At 49.9% G+C, this 19,723-nt stretch overlaps 3 protein-coding genes and 1 long non-coding RNA gene across 4 annotated transcripts; 1 reads left to right on the top strand and 3 right to left on the bottom strand.

Annotated features, from left to right (window-relative positions):
* Positions 1–3,873: 3,873 nt before the first annotated feature.
* On the bottom strand, positions 3,874–8,478 carry LOC120683796 (squamosa promoter-binding-like protein 7). The gene is made up of 3 exons (XM_039965879.1): positions 7,843–8,478; positions 7,561–7,688; positions 3,874–5,210 (listed from the first exon to the last, which is right to left on the bottom strand). Exons 1-3 carry the CDS (start codon positions 8,361–8,363, stop codon positions 4,678–4,680), a joined length of 1,182 nt encoding a protein of 393 aa, XP_039821813.1. The 5' UTR covers positions 8,364–8,478; the 3' UTR covers positions 3,874–4,677.
* Positions 8,479–12,104: 3,626 nt separating this feature from the next.
* On the top strand, positions 12,105–15,869 carry LOC120682135 (O-fucosyltransferase 29-like). Its single transcript, XM_039963889.1, has 9 exons — positions 12,105–12,494; positions 12,856–12,943; positions 13,042–13,118; positions 13,194–13,282; positions 13,373–13,562; positions 13,906–14,087; positions 14,198–14,300; positions 14,525–14,853; positions 15,096–15,869. Exons 1-9 carry the CDS (start codon positions 12,261–12,263, stop codon positions 15,325–15,327), a joined length of 1,524 nt encoding a protein of 507 aa, XP_039819823.1. The 5' UTR covers positions 12,105–12,260; the 3' UTR covers positions 15,328–15,869.
* On the bottom strand, positions 15,867–19,032 carry LOC120682136 (malate dehydrogenase, cytoplasmic-like). Its single transcript, XM_039963890.1, has 8 exons — positions 18,883–19,032; positions 18,588–18,746; positions 18,340–18,515; positions 17,959–18,236; positions 17,697–17,832; positions 17,558–17,611; positions 16,172–16,229; positions 15,867–16,091 (listed from the first exon to the last, which is right to left on the bottom strand). Exons 1-8 carry the CDS (start codon positions 18,989–18,991, stop codon positions 15,994–15,996), a joined length of 1,068 nt encoding a protein of 355 aa, XP_039819824.1. The 5' UTR covers positions 18,992–19,032; the 3' UTR covers positions 15,867–15,993.
* On the bottom strand, positions 16,495–17,089 carry LOC120682137. Its single transcript, XR_005678230.1, has 2 exons — positions 16,955–17,089; positions 16,495–16,850 (listed from the first exon to the last, which is right to left on the bottom strand). It is a non-coding gene; the product is annotated as an uncharacterized LOC120682137 (long non-coding RNA).
* Positions 19,033–19,723: the final 691 nt, after the last annotated feature.

Genomic DNA, 19,723 nt, shown 5'->3' with positions numbered 1-19,723 from the left:
ATGTAGCTCTTCGCCCGGGTGGCCGGCCGGGTCGACTTCTCCGATCCATTTCTCACTCTAGCAAGAACTACTTAGAAAAAGAGAGGAATTTCTAGGAAGCAGTACACATCAAGCATGCATGTAGTAGTACTAGCTGCCGAGATACTACATACTAGTAGTTGCTCTCCCGATTGATCGTACATGTGATTTTGGGGAACTCAAGGAGGAAGCCGGGCTGTGGCCATCACGTTGCATGCTGCCAAGCCGAGCCATGTTGATGTAGGGGTCAACGATCCGTACGCGGAGACCGTAGTGGCCGACAAGGACATGCTCCACAGACCTCAAGCCCGAGCCTGCAGGCTCCTCCACTTGTGGCCGATCGAGGTCTAGCCCCTCTGCCATGCATGCCCTCGATCGGATGGCAAATCTTTCTGGGCGCAACGAACCAAACGATGCATGCCCACCGTGAAAGAAAAGCTGTGTGTTTTGATCCAGAGTCCTAAAACTAATTATTAAGCTTCTCTCCTCGTTAAGCGGAAAAATTAGTACGAAAATGCGATGATTACCTTGGTATCGAACAGTCGGTATAGAATATGCTCTTTGGTCAGTGTTGCTGCCTGCTCGTTGCCTGTTGATTCCAGAGTTTACTACTCCCTCTGTTCCAAATTATAAGTTATTCCAAAAATCTTGGAGAGTCAAACCATCTCAAAGTTTGATCAAAATTATAGAGAGAAATACAAAGATTTATGACATCAAATAGACATATTATGAAAATATAGCTAACAAAGAATCTAATGATACTTAATTGGTATCATAAATGTTATTATTTTATTATATAAATTTGGTCAAATTTGAAAAATTTTGACTCTCCAAGATTCTTGGAGTAGCTGCTAGCAGAAGGTTCAGATCTGCTGCTGGGATGAACAGTATTTTGGAAAGGAGCGAGCCGAGCGAGGATTAGGGCCGGGGGTTAATGGAGATCGAGGCACGCAGCAGCTGATGGCCACCAGGCCAGGCCAGGACCAGAGCGAGCGAGGTAGCTGTGCTCGCCCACAGTAGTAGCAGTGGCAGCGGCCCTACCGTGCACCTGTACTACGCCTGGTCCTTTTTAGGTGTCATGTAGCAAAAAAGACCAGACAGTGTGGCTTTTGTAGCTAGCTAGGTTTCTTTCTCCAGCTCGTCCTCCTCTCCTCTGGTGGGAGTGCATTTCTTCGTTCCCAGCTACTGCTTGCTTTAATTTCTTTGCTTGCAGATACAAACTACAACCAAGCTGTACTCCTAATTCTAGCTTTGCATAGCTTACTTGCTGATCACTCTTTGGGAGCTTGCTGGCTAGATATAGCTACATGCATGCATACCCGGCCTTGGAGCTGCTTCATAAATCATGCATGCATATAGATTATAAACTAGTACTTGATAAAGCCGTTGCTACCTCGAATGATATATGGACAAGGATCACATCTACCGACATACCTCTAGGAGAATCGGATGGAACCTGGCCAGCCGGGCCCGATGTATTGCATCGCAGGGCCGGTTTTGCATTGAAGAGAATTTAATAGACCTTTTTTTTCTATCTAATCCCTACGGCCAGTACGAGCTGAGCCTTGGAGTACCTCCATCTCCACACTGTGGTACGGTGTGTGAATGCATGCACGGAGGTGATGTGTCCTTGCAAACTTAAGTGGCACGCTCACATGCTCATTCAAAGTGGTCTGGTCAGTGGGGGTTTAAGCTAGTTTCCCCCGGCCGGTCGTTCCTTCCTGCCGCTGCCTTGTTCTTTCTTCCTGCCTGGGTGGCCTCTGCCACTGCCATGCGGGTAGCTAGCACCATACTGTATGTAGCTATAGCTAGATATGTACTCCGTAGGTGCATTACTTGCTCGTGTACATGGCCTCCGTCGTCAGTGGTCGCCAGTGTGTATTGATTGTGAGTACTAGTCTCGCACAGCTGCCGTAGGAGCTGCACGCGCGCGTGGGTAAAAGTTTGCAGGAATTACTTGACTGAAATGAGAGTTTACAGAAACCGATTAAACAACTCACGTTTCAAATTCGATTGTTTTCAGTAAATCTTGAGCGAGATCGATTGTTGTTCTAATACAATGTTGATCATGATATCTGACCTGAGAGTTTGCCTCATCTATCGTCACCTTATATGTTTATTATATGTCTATCGAAAGAGAACGGAGTGTTATGTAGTGCAGTATTATTTGAGTTCAGCGTTAAGCAGTTTAATTATAACATTTAATGATGGACATTATTCCTTCATTGAGACGTGATGCTTAAACTTCCTACGGATAAGAATTGAAGGAAGACATCGAGTCATGGTCTCCGTTTGGGGCCTTGTGTTCTGCCAGTACTTAAAAAGTGCTTTCTGGCAAAGCGGGGATCGTGCTAAGCCAGATCGATTAGATTGTCTAGCGAGGTAGGTTGCTGTCACATCGCTTAATTGTTAGTCAAACTGTAGTGGTACTTCGATCTGACACAATCATAGAGCACTGCTATTAGTATGTAGACCTCTTCCAACTACAAGTTCTTTATATTAAACCGCTGAATTAGGCCCGGTTTATTTTCCACCCCATAAACCCCGTAAACCAAAAAAAACATCACATCGAATATTTCGACACATACATATATTACTAAATGAAGTCTATTTATAAAACTTTTTGCATGGATAGGCTGTAAATCACGAGACGAATCTAATGAGCCTACTTAATCCATGATTTGCAACAGTGATGCTACAGTAACCATCCGCTAATTATTGCTTAATCATATATTAATTAGCACCATTAGATTCGTCTCACGATTTACAACCCATCTGTGCAAAAAGTTTTGTAAATAGACTTCATTTAATACTTCAAATTAGCAAGATTTCATCGCAAATTTTTTTTGCAAAACATCTAAACAAGGCCTTAGTATACTACGGGCTACACTAGCGTGGTTTTCCGTTCCCGTGAGCCCTACAAAAAGAAAGAATATCCTTACAAAAATAAAGAATATCCTTTGTCCTGAACCCTTTTTACCTATCGATCGTGTCATCCACGATGCTATTTCACTTCATTGCTATTGTAAGCACACACCAAATGTGCGTACATTTACTCCAAAAAGAGGCTAAGTACTACGTTGGAGCAACATATAATCCTTCTAATTTCATATATTATATATATTTTCCCTAAAATTCATTAGTTAAATTTTACCTTATAGATCAGATCCAGTGTTACAAATAACTTATATTAGTGAGTGGAGATAATGCACCCTTGCTCCTCCCTCTTTTCTTTTCCATCACCATCTCCGATCTCCCTTCACTAACCCCGGCCCTTTATTTTGTCTGGCCAGGCAATGTCCCGAATAGCATAGGCCTGGTTTGCATCAAAATCATAGCCCAGTCCACTTGTGTGGGCTGCGGTCCATATGCATAGAATTGCCATATGGATTTTACACTGCTAACCATTTACTATGCATTCCTCGTTCGTACTCCCTCCGTGTTGCAAAGAAGGTCGTTTTAAGTTTGTTTTACATCAAATATTTTAAATTCTGACTATAAATAAATTTATTTTAGTTGAGTTTGAAAATATAAAAGCTATGTAAGTATATTCATCTTTAAATATAGTTTTGTAAAAGTATATATTGACCGTATTTTATAAATTTTTATAGTAAAACGATAGAGATCAAAGTTATTTTTGGAGACCGTGTCAATTTATGAAACGACTTTATTTGGAGGGAGTACTGGCTAGTAACTATGCTATTATGTGCTCCCTTTTCTCTGCCATGCCACGGCGCCATGCAGATCATGCTATACTGATCGAGACTGAGCATCCCAGATCCCTGTGTCCCCGGGCCTGAGACTCAAAAGAGACCCAGGAGCGGCACCATTTCGTTGCTCGTGGTCAGTGGTCACTAGAGAAAAATAGCGGCGTCAGTTATTAAGTTTGCAAGTTTCGCCCAGGGGAGAGCACATTGCTCCATCCAGTTTCAATTCGGCACAACAACTGGCATGACCAACTGACTTCACTACTACCAAATAGCAGTAATACATTATGTTCTTCATAGCGCCTACGAAATAGGAATGAAACGCAAACGCCATTACCACTAGCTGAAGTACGTTGGGTTGAACGTCCTTTGGCTTTGGGGAACAAGGAGCCCAGGCACGGCTCACCATGGAGTCCGATCCCTCTGTTCGTGCTCTACGCCCTCCGTTCTTCTCTGCCATGGCACGGCGCGATAAGAGTCATGTGAGCGACTCCTGAATCCTTATCGGTGGCTACGCGTCCAGGTCAGCGTACCGTGTAAGATCTTGGTTCTCCCAGTCAAAACCATTCATCTCTTGTTTCCCCTCCCTGAGTCCCTAGCACAAGGAGACCCAAGGTGCCGCACCATCATTTCGTAGCTCCTGGTGAACTGGTGATTAGCAGAAAACGAAGAAAAGGCTGTTGTAAAATTCAGTTCTTCAGATAGCCAGTGATCGAGACGCCATTGCCAAATTTCCACCACAAAACCTACACTAGCTAGCACCATGCACAAAGCTCGAGTACACAGGATTGCACGCCCCAGCCCCTCGGGGAACATGACTGGAGCCGAGCACACCGACCGCACCACCTGCCGCCACACGACGAGACGCAATCACCTCGAGTTGATGGCACGGACGCGACCGCCAAAGGGCAAAGGCCCAAGCCGCGCGCGCCCGCGAGAGCGTGCCCGCATATCACAGCGCGCGGGCTCCACCTCCACCCGCGGGCGCCCACGCGTCGTCCGAGCTGCACCCGGCCGCGCCGCCGTTGTCCTTGGTCCTGGGAGGCCTCGCGGCCGCCCCGGCCCGCTCCGGCACGGGCCGGAACGGCGGCGCGCCGGCGGGAGCCGCGGTGGTGGCCGCCGCCGCAGCCGTCTGCATGAGGTCCAGCGTCGTGTGCCCCGCGCTGGCCGGCGCCGCGTGGTAGTACCGGCCGCCGCCGCCAGCGCCGGCGCCGTTGTGGGGGTGGTGCGCCGCGGACGAAGGAGGGGCGAGACGATGCCGGCCGGGCGCCAAGCGGTCCGAGAAGTGCCACGCGAGGAGCGCGGCGCGGTTCTCGGCGATGAGCTCGTCGAGCGCGGCGCTGGAGCGGGCGGAGATGTAGGGCGCCGGGCCCAGCCAGGGGGCGCCCGCGCCTCTGGCTGAGGACAGAAGAGAGAGAGCACCAGCCGGGGACGCCGCCGGGAGGCCGCACGGCGGCAGGAACCCGTGGCCGAACGGCGCCATTGCTGCGGCATGTAACGTATTAATTAGCACATGTTTGTCAGTGAATGCGATGCGAGGCCGAGCCGTAGTGACATCCAAGTAAAGGCAGTATTGTGTTTCCCTGTAGGGAGCACAACATGTTCACATGACGAATACGCAAATCAAGGACGTACAAATGTACTATACAAAGATTAGGCCAGGAAATACCGGATTCATTTATGCCTGTCGGTACCTCGGGACTGGGGTACCCCCTCTTGCTATGTCTAGACAAGAGTCTCGTAGTTATCCTTAACTACGCCCTGACGACCGAGCAGCCGGACCCTTGTGGTCCGGAGCCCTACTTACCCGGCAAACGGCCCCGGATCCGCTCTCCGCTTGGGGAAGGTCCGGTGACGCCACATGCCCCGAAGGAGGTAGCCCTCAGCCAAAACAGCCGGGGGCTCCGGACCTCACAGGGAGTACCGGACCCCCGCCGGGTCCCGGACCCCCATATACTATCCGGACCCCTCAGCAGGGAGGAACCGACACCCTACCTGGGGCTGGTCCGGAGCCGCCACGTGTCCGTAGGTGCGGGCACGTGCGCGGGGCCGCGTGGCTTCCACTGGAAGCCACGCCTACCTTCTGCATTCAATGCGGTAGGCGGAAGTGCGCTCTGCCACAGCAGAGCCCGAGGCGGCTTTTGCCAGGTTGCACTATTGGTCGCGTGTTACCAAGGAGCGCAGTGCAGTCGCTGGCGCCGCCCACGCCGCGTATATCAGTCTACTATGCCAGTTGGACGCGGCGGCTCGGCTTCGCCCATCATGACGCCTACACGGTAGCCTCGACAGACTACGCCGCAAGCTACATTGCCCCCAACGGGCGCCTCGCCGATGGGACAATTAAGAAACCCCCCTCGGTCAGAGAGTCTACAGGACAATGAAGCGTATCTGAGAAGAGATTCTCAACCGCTGTAGCTCCATTGAAGCTTCCTACGTAGTATATTATACATCCTTGTTGAGCCCACCTGTCGGGGTCCGACGCCTGTGTACGCGTCCTCCTTGCACTATAAAAGGGGGACGCCCGCTAGAGAAGGACTCAAGCCCGGCTGGGCAGAGGATAGACTCATTCATACTAAGAGCAATACATCACACAGTGGATGTAGGGTATTACGCTCCGGCGGCCCGAACCACTCTAAATCCGTGTGTTCTTGCGTTCTTGCCCCCAAGCTAGATCGGCCTAATCGCTTTGCACTTCCCCGAGTACTTCCCCTCGGGGAATAGACGGGTGCGTTCCGCCACCCGGCTGTGGGTACCCCCAAAAGCCCACGACAATGCCCGTACTCCGTAACTTATATTCGTTGAACCTGTGGTTAGTCTTGTCCAGAGTTCTCAAAAAATTAATCATATGGTTAGTACGAGGAAAAGGTCTCGCATTAGTAAAAGCTTCAAATTTTATGATGGCAAAATACTACTAAAGGGGGAATAAATAAATTCACAAAACTATATTTCTACACAACTAACCCCTTTATTCTGAAAATCTCTTGGTCTAGGCCACTTCAATCAAATAATAATAATGAATTTTTTTTAAGAAAATTATCAAGTACTAAAAAGTTTAAATTTTAGCATGGAAAAACTAGTAGTTATACAAGTACACTATAAAAAAGGAGGAGAGTTAGCGCAACCGCAACAGTAGAGCTGTATTGTACCACCATGTAGCATCACCCGTATAAACGACGCACGGGCTCCGGCAAATTTGACACGGCCGCCGGCTATGGCCGATGCCAGTAAGAGCAAATATTATAGATGGTGGAGAGCAGGTTGAAAATCTACGTGGATGAAAAGAGAGGAGGAGATGGGTATCTCACCATGCGTCGACTCAAGCTGACCGAGAGCTCTCCGTTCACTGCTATTGGAGGAGCCAGTGAAGTCCACCACTATAATAACATGCATCCCAAACGGCCATGTGCGCGTAACTATTAGTCATGCTCTAACAACGACCGCTCTGTGGGGTGCTCCTGTAAAGCCATGATATCACGGTCGGCCTAGCCAGCCACTCACCGGCATCGCAGCAGCAGGCAGGTGCACCGTGCACGTTGAAATCCGTGCGTTAACGGGCTTTGCACGTCGCACATCACGAGGAGCCCAGCAAGGCAGCAGCTCTCTCTCTCCATGTCTCCCGGGATCAAACCACCTACTACCAGACTGCCAAGAATTTTTTTTCTTTCTATGACTACGCACTCCTGTAGCTACTGTGGTCGTGCACCGCGTGGTTTTACCACTGCCGGCGCCCTGCGTCACTTAATTTCCCCGTCCTGGGCGCAAGAATTACTGCATTCGGAGTGTACCCCTCGGGCGTCGTACTGTACGCACGTACGCACGCTAGGACCGGACGTACCGTGTGGGTGCGCGGCGCCCCTGGCCATGGCCTCGCTGGCGTTGCTCTTCCGCCGCCGCTCGTTGTGCCCGGCCAGCCGCCGCCGGCAGCTCCGCTTCGCGTCGTCGAACTCCGACACCGCGTGGAACCTGCACGCACGCGCGTGGCGTATACGCGCGACGAGAGAGAGGAACGCACACGAGCCAGCGAACAAGTTCCGCGCGTGCACGTACGTATCAGAAACCAAAGTTGCTTGTATATAGTACCAGAGCTCGCGCACGTATGTGTAGTGGACGTACGGACCGGCTGCACTGCTGGCAGAAGCGCTGCTCGGCGCCGAGCACGACGACGCGGGGCGCCTTGGAGTGCACCGCGCACACCTTGTGCCGCCGGTGGTAGTCCTTGGCGCCCGCCAGCTCCGCGTGGCACCCCTCCACCTGGCACCGCGGCGCGCCCGCCGCCGCCGTGGCCGCGCCCGCCTTCTCCTTCCTCCTGCCCTCAGCCGCCGTCCCGCTCGCGCCACCGGCGGCGGCGCCGTTGCCGTGGACCTGCGGCGGCAGGGCAGCACCGGCCTGCGCCGCCGGGGTGCCCACCGCCCCGGCCCAGCAGCATGGCCGCTTCCCCAGCTTAAGGCAGGTCAGCTCCTGCTGCTGCTGGTGGCGGTGGTGGTGACTGGCGGCACCGCCTCCCGGGCGCGCCACGAAGGGCTGCTGCGGGTAGGGTGGCGACGAGCCGGCGGGCGCCCAGTGCATGCCGAGATCCCAGGGCGGCGCCGCGCTCGCGCTCCTGCCCCCGCTGCCGCTTCCGCCGCCGCTTCCTTCCATGGCTACGTCGTCGTCACGACACCCACCCGCTTCCCGCCGGCTATGACGGTGGCGCGAGGCAATGTGGATCGGAATAGCTTCGGCGGCGGCTGCTGCTGCAAGTACAGGCAGTAGGTTTACGACCGGCTCTGGCGTGGGCACCCCGCACCCCCATATAAAGCAACCGGGCAGCGATGCGAGCCTCCCGGGGAGGAAGCGGCAGCCCACTGCCCACTGGGAAGCGGGGGATGCGAAGCGAGTGCGCCGTACTGACATGTGGGATCTCTCGGCAGGGACTGAGACAGCTGGCTAGGGTCCTGTTTGGTTTGTGCTATTTTGACCAATAATTTGGGGTACTAAATAAAGTCAATTTATAAAACTAACTCCACAACTCTGCGCTATTTCGCGAGACCAAACTAATGAGGCCTTTGACCGCACGATTAGAGGATAGTTATTGTAGCATCACTGTAGCCAATCATCAATTAATTATTATCATTAGATTCGTCGTGAAAAATTACATCCATCCATGAAAAAATTTTACAAATAAATTTCATTTAGTACTCCATGCATATGAAATTTTTTTCGGAAAGTGTGTGCTATGATATGATAGCTAAACCAAACAGGGCCTAGTTAGCCCGGCAGGAGCCGTGCAGGCACCATGGGCCCACGCGGCGGGCTCGGGACCGCGGGGCCGCGGCCACATGGAGGGGTGTCATTGATGAGTTCAATCCGAGGCGGGCCCCGCCGACTGCTGTTGCCTGGCATCACTGCCACCCCCATTAAAGGCTGCGCGCTGCGTGGCATCACGCCCCGCTCCTTCTTCACCAGGAAGGCGCACGAGGAGATATATTCGTTCCACTGACGTGCGGGCTCCAGTGAGAGGGACCCGTTTGTCATTGTTACTACGGCTGACGCGGCGGTGGTTACAAAAGGAACGCCTCTGCCACTTGAGCGAAAGAACCCATATCCGGAACCGGACGCCACAAAATATTTTGCGCGCAACGTACCCGAATCCACAACCTTCACTCGCGGCCCACCTGTCAACGTGAGCCTCACCACAGGAGCTCGGGAAGAAAAGCCTGGCGCACGGGGGCAGAGGCCGGGGGCGTACGCGCGCGCGCAGGCGCAGCAGGGCCGGGGGCCCGTACGGCCCGGTCCAGCGGTCAGTGTCCGCTACAGCGCGGGCCAGGCTCCGATTGGCTGGGAAACGGGGGGTATGTCTGCGCTTTGGGGGGAGTGGCACCCCCGTGTTGGGCGTCGGGGGGAGATACGTACGGGTTACCCCTAGTTTAGCCGCATCATGCTCAGCAATCCCCTGCGCTGTACGCACGTTTACGTATACCGTATACGTGCTTGGCAAGCCGTGTTCGTGTCCTGTGCTGCTACCACCGGGCACGCACGCACACGGATGCATGATGCCGCGCTCGTTTTCAATTCCCGCTAGCAGGCGCGAGAGACGGGCTCGGGATGATTGGGGGCGTCTATTCATCACCGCATGTCATTGGAATCAATCTAATCGTAGCAGAGAGCGTCTCGGCTTCCTCCAGCTTCAATGCCATCCTCGGCGTCTCCGCCGCTGTCCTCCACCGCTAGCAATGCTAACCAAACTCGCAGACGCACATTCCTCTTCCGCCACCGTTTTCTTTTCGCCCCTACCGCCGCATACCACCCAACGGATTTTTGACCCTGCCCAAGCCGACGGTGCTCCCGCGCCGCCTCACTCTCCGCCGGTCTACCCGCCACCATCGCCGGGCCGCTGTCGCCCCGCCCTCCTCCTTTAGGACCGCCAGCTATGGAAGCCCCGGCAACCTAGAACATTAAAGGCTCCGCCGCCTCGACCACCATCCGATAACCTCGCCTACAGCGCCGCTCCACCCACCTACCACCTCTTGTCGGCAACCGCTCCACCTCCTCCTCCTCCCCTTTCCTTTAGCCATTGCAAGCTCAAGGAGGAAGATAAACAGGACTCACGGGCCCACCTGCAGGGATAGAGCATCCTTCTACGACGCGGCGCCTCCCACCCGCGCTCGCAATAAATAGATTTGCCGTGATGATTGCCGCTGTCGTTTGAGGGTGGTCGAGCAAGTCACTGGACTGGTAGGTTTAGCACAAGAACCCTGCGCCCCTGCCTGGTGCCTGCGTCTGCCTAGTGGACCGTGGTGGTGGCGCAGCTAGCTGCAGTGCCTGCGCGGCTGCGCCTCGACCGCGAGGCCTCTGGCCCGTCCTGCTAGTTGTTATGGTCGCCAGCCGTGGCAGGGTCACGAGCCTAGCCACATGGATGCCATCGATGATACAGCGGCGCTGTCCTCGGCCTCCGCCCCCCGCCCCCCGGCGAGGCGAGGGAATACGGCCGGCGCGCCGTACCGCGGCGCAACTTGCAGGAGGCAGTACCGGCACTGTAGACAAAACGTGGAAACTGCAGCTCCCGCAAGGACAGTCGGCAGAGACTTTTTTTTAATTCACAGTCGGCAGAGCCTTTGAACAATGAACCATCGTCCAATCGCGGTGACTATCTCCCTCTCGCTGGGCCAGGTCGTCTGCAAATTGCGCTTTTTTCATTTTTATATTAAAAAAAATAAAATTTCAAAAATATATGCCGAATAGGGAAATTTTCAAAAATGGGTGCCTGTTGCCCCCCTAATGGGCGATAGGGTGTCTGTCGCCCATCCAGTTGGCGACATGATCTAAATGTAAAAAAAAAAATTTAGATCCTGGCGCCCAGGGCGCATTAAACAGTGAATTTGTAAAATCGATATAAAATTGTATAAAAATTAGAAAAATACAAACTCAACTGTTCTGGATTCTATGAAACAAGATATACAACTTTTGTTACATAAAGTTTTTCATTTGATCAATGTATCTTGCTCTATTTTAAATATCAGTTTAATACACTTTTATTTAAATCTCAAGATCCATCCTTTGGATGCATGTCATCTTTGGCCAGAGTGTTGAATATGGTGAGCATAGGCTTGTACAAAATTGGTAGGCACAGAAAACATTTCTAGAATAAGTTTTAAAATTAGATCTTGCAATATGTCTAGTTTAAATGTGTTATTTATCCATGCTGCTATACTGAGTATTAGAAGCCATAACTTTTACAGTACCATTATTTTATTTCCTAAGAGTTATAAAAAAAAGTTTGGTAAATTTTAGATAAGCACAACTAGACCAAATGAATTATTTCAGATTTTTCTAGGTACAAGAACTATTTTTCTTGATTTAGATACATTGATCAAATGAAAAACTTTATGTAACAAAAGTTGTAGATTTTATTTCATAGAATTCATAACAGTTGAGTTTGTATTTTTCTGATTTTCTACAATTTTATATCGATTTATAAGTTCACTGTTTAATGCGCCCTAGCGCCAGGACCTAAATGTAATTTTTTTTACATTTAGGTCCTGTCGCCAACTGGATGGGCGACCTGCACCCTGTCGCCCATTAACAGGCACCCATTTTTGAAAATTTCCCTATTCAGCATATATTTTTGAAATTTTATTTTTTTTAAATATAAAAATGAAAAAAGGCCTGCAAAATTGTCTTGCCTGCCCCGCCACGTTATGCGGCCCATTTATCCCAGTGTCTGCGCGGGCCGAATTTAGGGGAGCTGGCCCATGTAGAACCATGTGTTCTGACAGGCCGCCGTGCCGCAACGTGGACCAACTGATGACGGCCCATCACCAAAACTCAGCCCACCTGAGGCTCGTGTCCACACTCCCCGGGACCACCCGAGACCCCGGTCCCGTTCCCACGCCTGTGCCTGGCACCTGCCTCCTCTTCCTCCGGTCGCCATGGGCGCGCCCTCCGCGGGCTCCTCCACGATCTAGCGCTGCGAGTCATGCGGCGAACCTGAACGGAGCCTGGGCGTCGGATGCCGAGAGCTGGCCGTCTGGGGGGCACGATCTGGTGCGGCGCGTCATGGGGAGGAAGCCCGACGCGGTAGCCAAGCCGCACTACTCTGCCGCCGCCGCCGCCGGCGGCGGCGGCGGCGGCGGCGGCGCCTCCTCGCCGAGGACGGCACGGAAGGCCCCGCCTTCCCCGGTGTTCCTGGGGACCGCGCTGTTCGTTCTAGGGTTCGTGTCCCTGTTCACGGGGCACGTGGTCACCGACGCTGACTGGTCGCGGATCCGGAGCCGGTGGCGATCCAGGCAGGTAATTTGTTTAGGATTTCCACCACTCTTCTACAGTCTTATTGCACGTAATTTCGTATGTGCGTGGTTTCTGGTGTGTGGTGACCTGGTAGAGGTGAGAGGAGGAAACTTTGTTTTTGGCCTCTAGACGGCTATACCCAGTCACATTGTTGGGAACAATTTGAGGAAAGTGGGTGATCGCGGTTTAATATTTTCTGGCAATTCAAGTTTCGAGCGTAACAGAAATTCTAAATATCGAGTGCCTGAAGTGTTGCTAGTTGCCACATTTCGCAAATCCAACCATTACTAACCTGGGTGTTAGCTATGTCTATGTCCATATTGGTGATGGCCAATTAATTATTTACAATCCTGAAAATTTGCAGGTTAGAATCTACGAACCAATTGATATTTGGAAATCGAAGTACTCCAGCACCTACTATGGTTGCAGTGGGAGAAGCACGAATTTCAGATGTTAGTTTGTATAATCTGTCACTTCCTCTTTTTGAACTAAAAGCATGTGAAAACAGGGGAAAAATAACACTGAGTGATTTTATATGTTGGTCTTTCAGCTGCTGTGCCGGAGAACAGTTCCACTGGTTACTTGTTGATTGCTACTAGCGGGGGGCTGAATCAGCAGCGCATAGGGGTAAGTTGTCTTCTAACTTCCGGTTGCTTTGTTTTTACCATCCCTTGTGTTACCTTTATGATCTTCAGTTTGCAGATTACAGATGCTGTTGTGGTTGCCTGGATTTTGAATGCCACACTTGTTGTTCCTGAGTTAGACCACCACTCATTCTGGAAGGATGAAAGGTGAACTGAGAACTGGATCACAGAACATTTTCTAAAGTTCGCTGATCCTAACAAAACAGCTTAACTTGAAATTGAATTTGTTGTATGCAGTGACTTCTCTGACATTTTTGACGTGGACTGGTTCATTTCCTACCTATCAAAGGATGTAACCATTGTTAAAAGGATCCCTTATGAAGTGATGTTGTCAATGGATAAACTACCGTGGACCATGCGAGCGCCTAGGAAATCAATGCCCGAGTTTTATATTGATGAAGTTTTGCCAATACTCATGCGAAGACGTGTAAGTAACATAACAAACCAGCGTAATGATCTGGAAATTATCTTGCATATTGTCTTGATATTGATCTAGTGCATGCTACTTGTTTTTCCTTCTTAGTTTGCTGTCCTTGCAGTGATATAATCTTTTGGATGGCTGTTAAGCTTATCAATTCATCATATAGGGTAGCTTATCTAGTGCATGGTTGCATCATGGGTTTGGATATGAGCATATGTTATAGTTTCTTTACGAAGATATGTGTTAAAGGTGTATTCATCAGAAATGGATGTCTAGACTGCTAAGTGACTGTAGAAAAATGTAAAGTAGGCATACTTTCCTATTGACTCAACAATTTTAATCTCTGCAGGCTTTGCAATTAACGAAATTTGATTATAGGCTCACTAGTGAGCTCGATGAAGATCTGCAAAAGCTACGCTGCCGAGTAAATTTTCATGCATTGAGATTTACAAATTCCATACATACTCTGGGTCAGAAACTTGTGCGTAAGCTGAGACTCATGAGCCCACGATATGTTGCAGTTCACTTGAGGTAAACTCCAATTGTTAATGTTAATTCGATGTGCTTTTCGGGAATGGAAGTTATGAAGGTCAATTGTGGAAGTACAAACTTCCAAACATCACAATTGCTTTATTCTTCAGGTTTGAACCTGACATGCTTGCATTTTCTGGCTGTTACTATGGTGGTGGTGAAAAAGAAAGAAAGGGACTGGGTGAAATTAGGAAACGGTGGGATACATTACCTGTAAGACTCTTGAAACTTGGTGAGATTTCCCTATTGTATATTTTCCAAATACAAGCCTGCCATCTGCGTAGATTATTTTCTATTTTACTTTCTTTCAATTGTTATTGACTGAGATAATCACCTATTCACTATGCTAATTGCCAGAGTTGATATTATCACACCTGATTTGTGTCACCTGATAAAAGTTTTGAATGATAAATTGAATTTAGATTGATTCATAACAGGAGTTGAGTGCTGAGGACGAGCGCAGCAGGGGGAAATGCCCATTGACGCCTCATGAAGTTGGTTTAATGCTCCGAGCTCTTGGTTTTGGCAACGATACAAACCTGTATGTTGCTTCTGGAGAAATATATGGTGGAGAGGAAACCCTCCAATCTCTCAGGGATCTCTTTCCAAATTTCTACACCAAGGAGGATCTTGCTGGCGATGATTTGAAACCATTCCTTCCTTTTTCTTCACGTCTGGCTGCAATTGACTTCATCGTTTGTGATGAAAGTGATGTCTTCGTTACAAATAACAATGGAAACATGGCCAAGGTTTTAGCTGGTCGAAGGTATGTGCCCCTCTCCTTTGTCTAGATATATTGGCTCACAATGCAAAAGGTGTCATCAGGCTGAAGATGCATGCTGCCAATGTACCTTTGTTTTGCTTTGTTAGTTGTTTATCTTAATCTTGTAATGCTTTACGGAATTTATTATTTTCTGTAGATTTATATCATGTGTAGTCTCATATGCTTGCTCATTCTTTTTTTTTAAGATGCTATTTTCTTTCTTCAAACCTCCATTAAATGTGTAGGCGATACATGGGCCACAAGAGAACTATTCGCCCAAATGCAAAGAAACTCAATGTACTGTTTCAGAGATGGAATCAGATGGGCTGGGATATGTTTTCGCTGAAGGTACAGAAAGTCCAGAGGGGTCTTATGGGAGAACCGGATGATATCAGACCAAAACAGGATGATTTCCATGAATTTCCATCATCATGCATCTGCTTAAGAAAACCTAGGAACATATCGGTCACAACTTGAACTGAAAGCTTGAGAGCACATGGGGTAGACAAAAGGAGGATGCTACTAGTTGTGCCTGCGCTTGCTGCAGTGGGGTAAAGATATATTTGCTCTGAAAGAAACATGGTGGAATTAAGAGGACAGGCCGACAGGGATGCCTGATGCATATTCAGAGAAATAGATGCCATGGTGGCATGGTGCGGTAAAGATGAAAGCGGAGCTGTATGGTAACTGCCACGTGAAGGAGAGTTTACATCCAACTGGAGATGTGTTATGCCTGTAAATTGTTGTTTATACACGATCGATTCTTTGAATATGGTGTGCCTCTCTATACATGATCTTCTGTCCAAGTAAAGCCTCGGTGCAGTTACAATTATCTGCCCAGGGCAAATGGACAAGTACAATAACAGAGGCGACCCTCATATTTTGTGATAGCTGTAAGATAACTGGAGTGCGTTCTTGTTACTCGATTGTAAGATAACAATCGCCCCTGCTGCATTATGATCATGTAATATACCAGCGAGGACAGGGCAATATTGGTTTATCGAAAGCAATATTTGTGATCGATATGCAACATTTTCGTTCTCTTTTTTTATTGATGGTAGTTATGCGACAATGGTCCAAAGCTCCGAACCATTTTCGTTTACATTCTTTTTCTGTATACACAAGTGATCTACTGTTTTATTTTTAAGTGCTTACAAAATCGTACGCCATGGACCTCTCTTCATCGAGTTCCTTCGCCGAAAGCTCCATCTTGGATCGCACAAAGTCATCAACCTGAAGGCCTGGAACAACGAACAAATCATGTCAAGAAAAGTGGGGTTTTTTTTGGTGCTATCAACCTAGCAGAACGATAGGAACTCACCTTGCACGATAGACCACTCTCCCTTCTCGCACGTCACCGGGAACGAGTAGAAGATGCCCTCTGGGCAGTGGCGGAGCCAGGATTTTAGAGTAGGGTATTCCCATCTCCAAACAAATAAAAAAGTCCACATAAACAGTAAAAGGCATAATATGTGTTCGATCAAACAAAGGTACAAAGCTGTTCAACTCTAACATGTCCATGAAACAAAGGGAATTAGGGAAGTTCTTACAAAATACATAAAAAATTACAAATTAACTCTAACTTTATGTTTCTGTTCCTTCATGGCTTGAAAGAGTAGCTCCATGGTTCATTATCTGAGTTATCACCATCTCTGATTGGGAACCAAGATAAAGGTTCTCCATGGTGCTCTGTCATTGTTGTGCTTGCTATTGTAGGGTCATTGCTAGCAATATCTAGTTCTGTTACCTCTCTTTCTATCTCATTGGTTGCTATGTCAGGCTCAACAGAAGGAGTACTTCGATTTTGAATCTGAACATGACTTTCAATTGTGACTGCCTCAACAACAGGAGCATCTGGATTATGAGCTTCACTCTCATTCGTAACTGGCTGTGGTGTTGATGTCGAGCCCACCTTCTGTGCCTTTGCCTTTCTTTCCCACAAAGTTCTCAAATCAATCGGCTTCTTCTTCTTCATTTTGCAATTTGCAAAGCTCTATGATCTAGACTTAAAGACATAAACACTAATTAACAAAATGGCATATCAATTGGAATTCAAAATTTTCTAATTGTAAATCTATGCTACTATGCTAGTCTGCTTGCTCACCTCCTGTATATGGCTCTGTGCCTCTGTCGCTCCCCTGCCTACCTCCCTGGGCCTGCCGGCCTTGGCCCTTGGCCCCTGACCCCGTGCGGCCGTGCGCACTGCACAGGCGGGCAGCACGGCAGCGCCCAGCGGCGAGCGCCCGAGCGGCCTGCGGCCTGCCGCAATGGCGCGGCGTCGCCGCCGCCGGCCGGCCGCCCAGCGCCCCCGTGCCTCCTAGCCGCCTGGCCGCGTGCCGCGACGGTGCCGGCGCTCGCGGTCGCCGGACGCACGACGCAGCTCCCGGTTCCGGCCTCCGCCACCTGCCGATCTAGGTTTTCATCACGAGATTTTGGGGAATGGGGAACAATCAACGGACGGGAGAGAGAGGGACTCGGGTCAGAGCAGGCCGGTGGGCGTGGGTCGTTGCTGTGGGCCGTGTTTTGTGGGCCGAAGCTGGTTGTTTGTGGGTTGGATCATTTATTTGGGCTAAATTTGAGCTCAAGAGTATATAGTATAGTCAATATAGTATGTATATATGTATTATGGATGTATATACTTATTCACTTTTAAAAATAGTTGGGTATTCCTGGGAATACCCAGGAATCCAGCTGCCTCCGCCAATGCCTCTGGGACGCCATAGCTCCCGTCAGAGTACACGCCCATGGACACCCACGTACCCTGCAGAGCAAAAACGCTTCCATCTTACTGCAAAATTCAGAGTGTTCGAGCCAGGTAGGATGAGAAGAATGCACAAGTCTGGGACCTTTGGCGTGCCGAGGATCCAGTCTCTCATGTGGTCGCAGGCTGCGCTGGCGGCGGACAGCGAGCTCGACTGCTTCCGCGCCTTGATCACCGCCGCGCCGCGCTGCTGCACGGTGACGACGAACTCCTCCCTCAACCTGCGATACCAATTACCAAGTCACGGGGAGGCATCGTCACAGTAGCCTGCCAATGCATTCGTGCGCACGATCCCTGTTTCCGAACGACCAAGCCGGGGCCCTGATCAGGACACGGGAATCGATTACCATTTCTCGTCGGCGACGAGCTCCCTGACGGGCTTCTCCCCGTGCTCGGCCCTGGCCGTGGCGTGGCTGGCGTCGGGGAACTGCGTGGAGGAGTGGTTCCCCCACACGACGGCGTTCCTGACGTCGCCGACGTGCACGCCCAGCTTCTCGGCGATGTGGCCCAGGGCGCGGTTGTGGTCGAGCCGCGTCAGGCAGGTGATGTTCCTGGCGGGCACCGCCGGCGCGAACTCCTTCAGCACGAGCGCGTTCGTGTTCGCAGGGTTGGCCACCACCAGAACCTGCGGAGCCCAGGCCACCGCGCCGTGACAGGGGTTAAATTTCATCAAGATGGCAATTTTATTTTTTACCCTCTCGCCAACGCATGTAATAATTGTACAGTGCCTTGCAGTTTGGTGCGGCATGCTGCTGCAGCGCCGAGGCCTGGGACCTGTAGATGGCGACGTTCTTGGCGATCAGGTCCTTCCTCTCCATGCCTTCTTTCCTCGGCCATCCGCCGATCAGGACGGCGAAGTTGACGCCCTGGAACGCTTCGGCCTCGTCGGTCATCGCCACGACACCTGCAATGCATGAGAACAAACGATGCACACTGAACGCAGCAATGGAACCGGGCCAGGCTACTGGCTACAGACCTCTGATAAGAGGCAGGGCAGCATCGACCAGCTCCATCCTGACGCCGTTCAGGGCGTCCGCCATGCGCGGGATGTCCAGCATGTGGAGCACCACCGGCTGGTCCGGCCCGAGCATCAGGCCCCTCGCGATCATGGGGACAATGGCGTACCCGATCTGCCCTGCACAGTACAGTCCAGACTGTTCGATGAGGCTGTGTTCTTCAGAGTTCCGATCCATCCAGCAGTGTAACTCGCTGCTACGCTTGCAGATTGGAACGGTTGTTCGATTGTTGCCTGCGAGTTCTGAATCGCATACCCGCGGCGCCAGTGACGAGAACCTTGACAGGCTGCTTCAGCTTCGGCTCATCTCTGAGCAGCCACGGGCACCAGCTCGCCAGCCTCTGAAGGACAGAGTTAGATAGCATGATGATGATGAACTTTCAGAACGTCTCTCGTTGCTTGTGTGGCGTCGATGAATTTGATCAACTTGGCTTGGGATAGCTCGGACAAATATATAGCACCAAGTAGGCCATCCATTGATGCCTTACTTTGGTTCATTTTGAGGCCTAAGGTTCAGATTCAAATTCCATGCTGAATGCTGCAAGAAATGGAGCTTCCTGATTCCAAGTTTGGCATAATGGTTGGGAGGGGGAAGCAACCTCGTAGGAACAATGTCTGGTGTAGATTCATACCAAATCTAAGGTTGGAGGTGTCAACGCACTGAAATAACTATTTATGCTTTTCGAAGTTGACTTCACTTGAACAATCCACTTTCTCCGCTTAACCGCAAACAAAATCTTTTATTTTACTCCCTTAACAATTTAAGTTGGTCTAATATACTCTCTGCAAATACTTGTCTTTTTTGTTTCTCTATATGCAGGTTTGGAATTATGTTGAAATTCCGTAAGTGCTTTGAATACATAAATTTCAACGACATTTTATTTAAGATGGATCATTAAAGCTAAAACATTTTTCTTGTGATGGTAGTAGAAAACAAATGCTTATGTTTCTAAAACATATATATATTTACGCTGGAATATTCACTATTTAAATTGAAACAATTTTATTGTAAAGATGGAACACTGTTTTATTGAAAGGGTCATTTTTTGTAAAAAAAATGTTGAATTGTATGTAGATTTTTAAAAATTATGAAACTA

The sequence above is a fragment of the Panicum virgatum genome, chromosome 7N (assembly GCF_016808335.1).
Source record: "Panicum virgatum strain AP13 chromosome 7N, P.virgatum_v5, whole genome shotgun sequence".
Classification (NCBI taxonomy): Eukaryota; Viridiplantae; Streptophyta; class Magnoliopsida; order Poales; family Poaceae; genus Panicum; species Panicum virgatum.
Note: the sequence above shows the minus strand (reverse complement) of the source record. Positions and strands in the feature narration are given on the sequence as shown.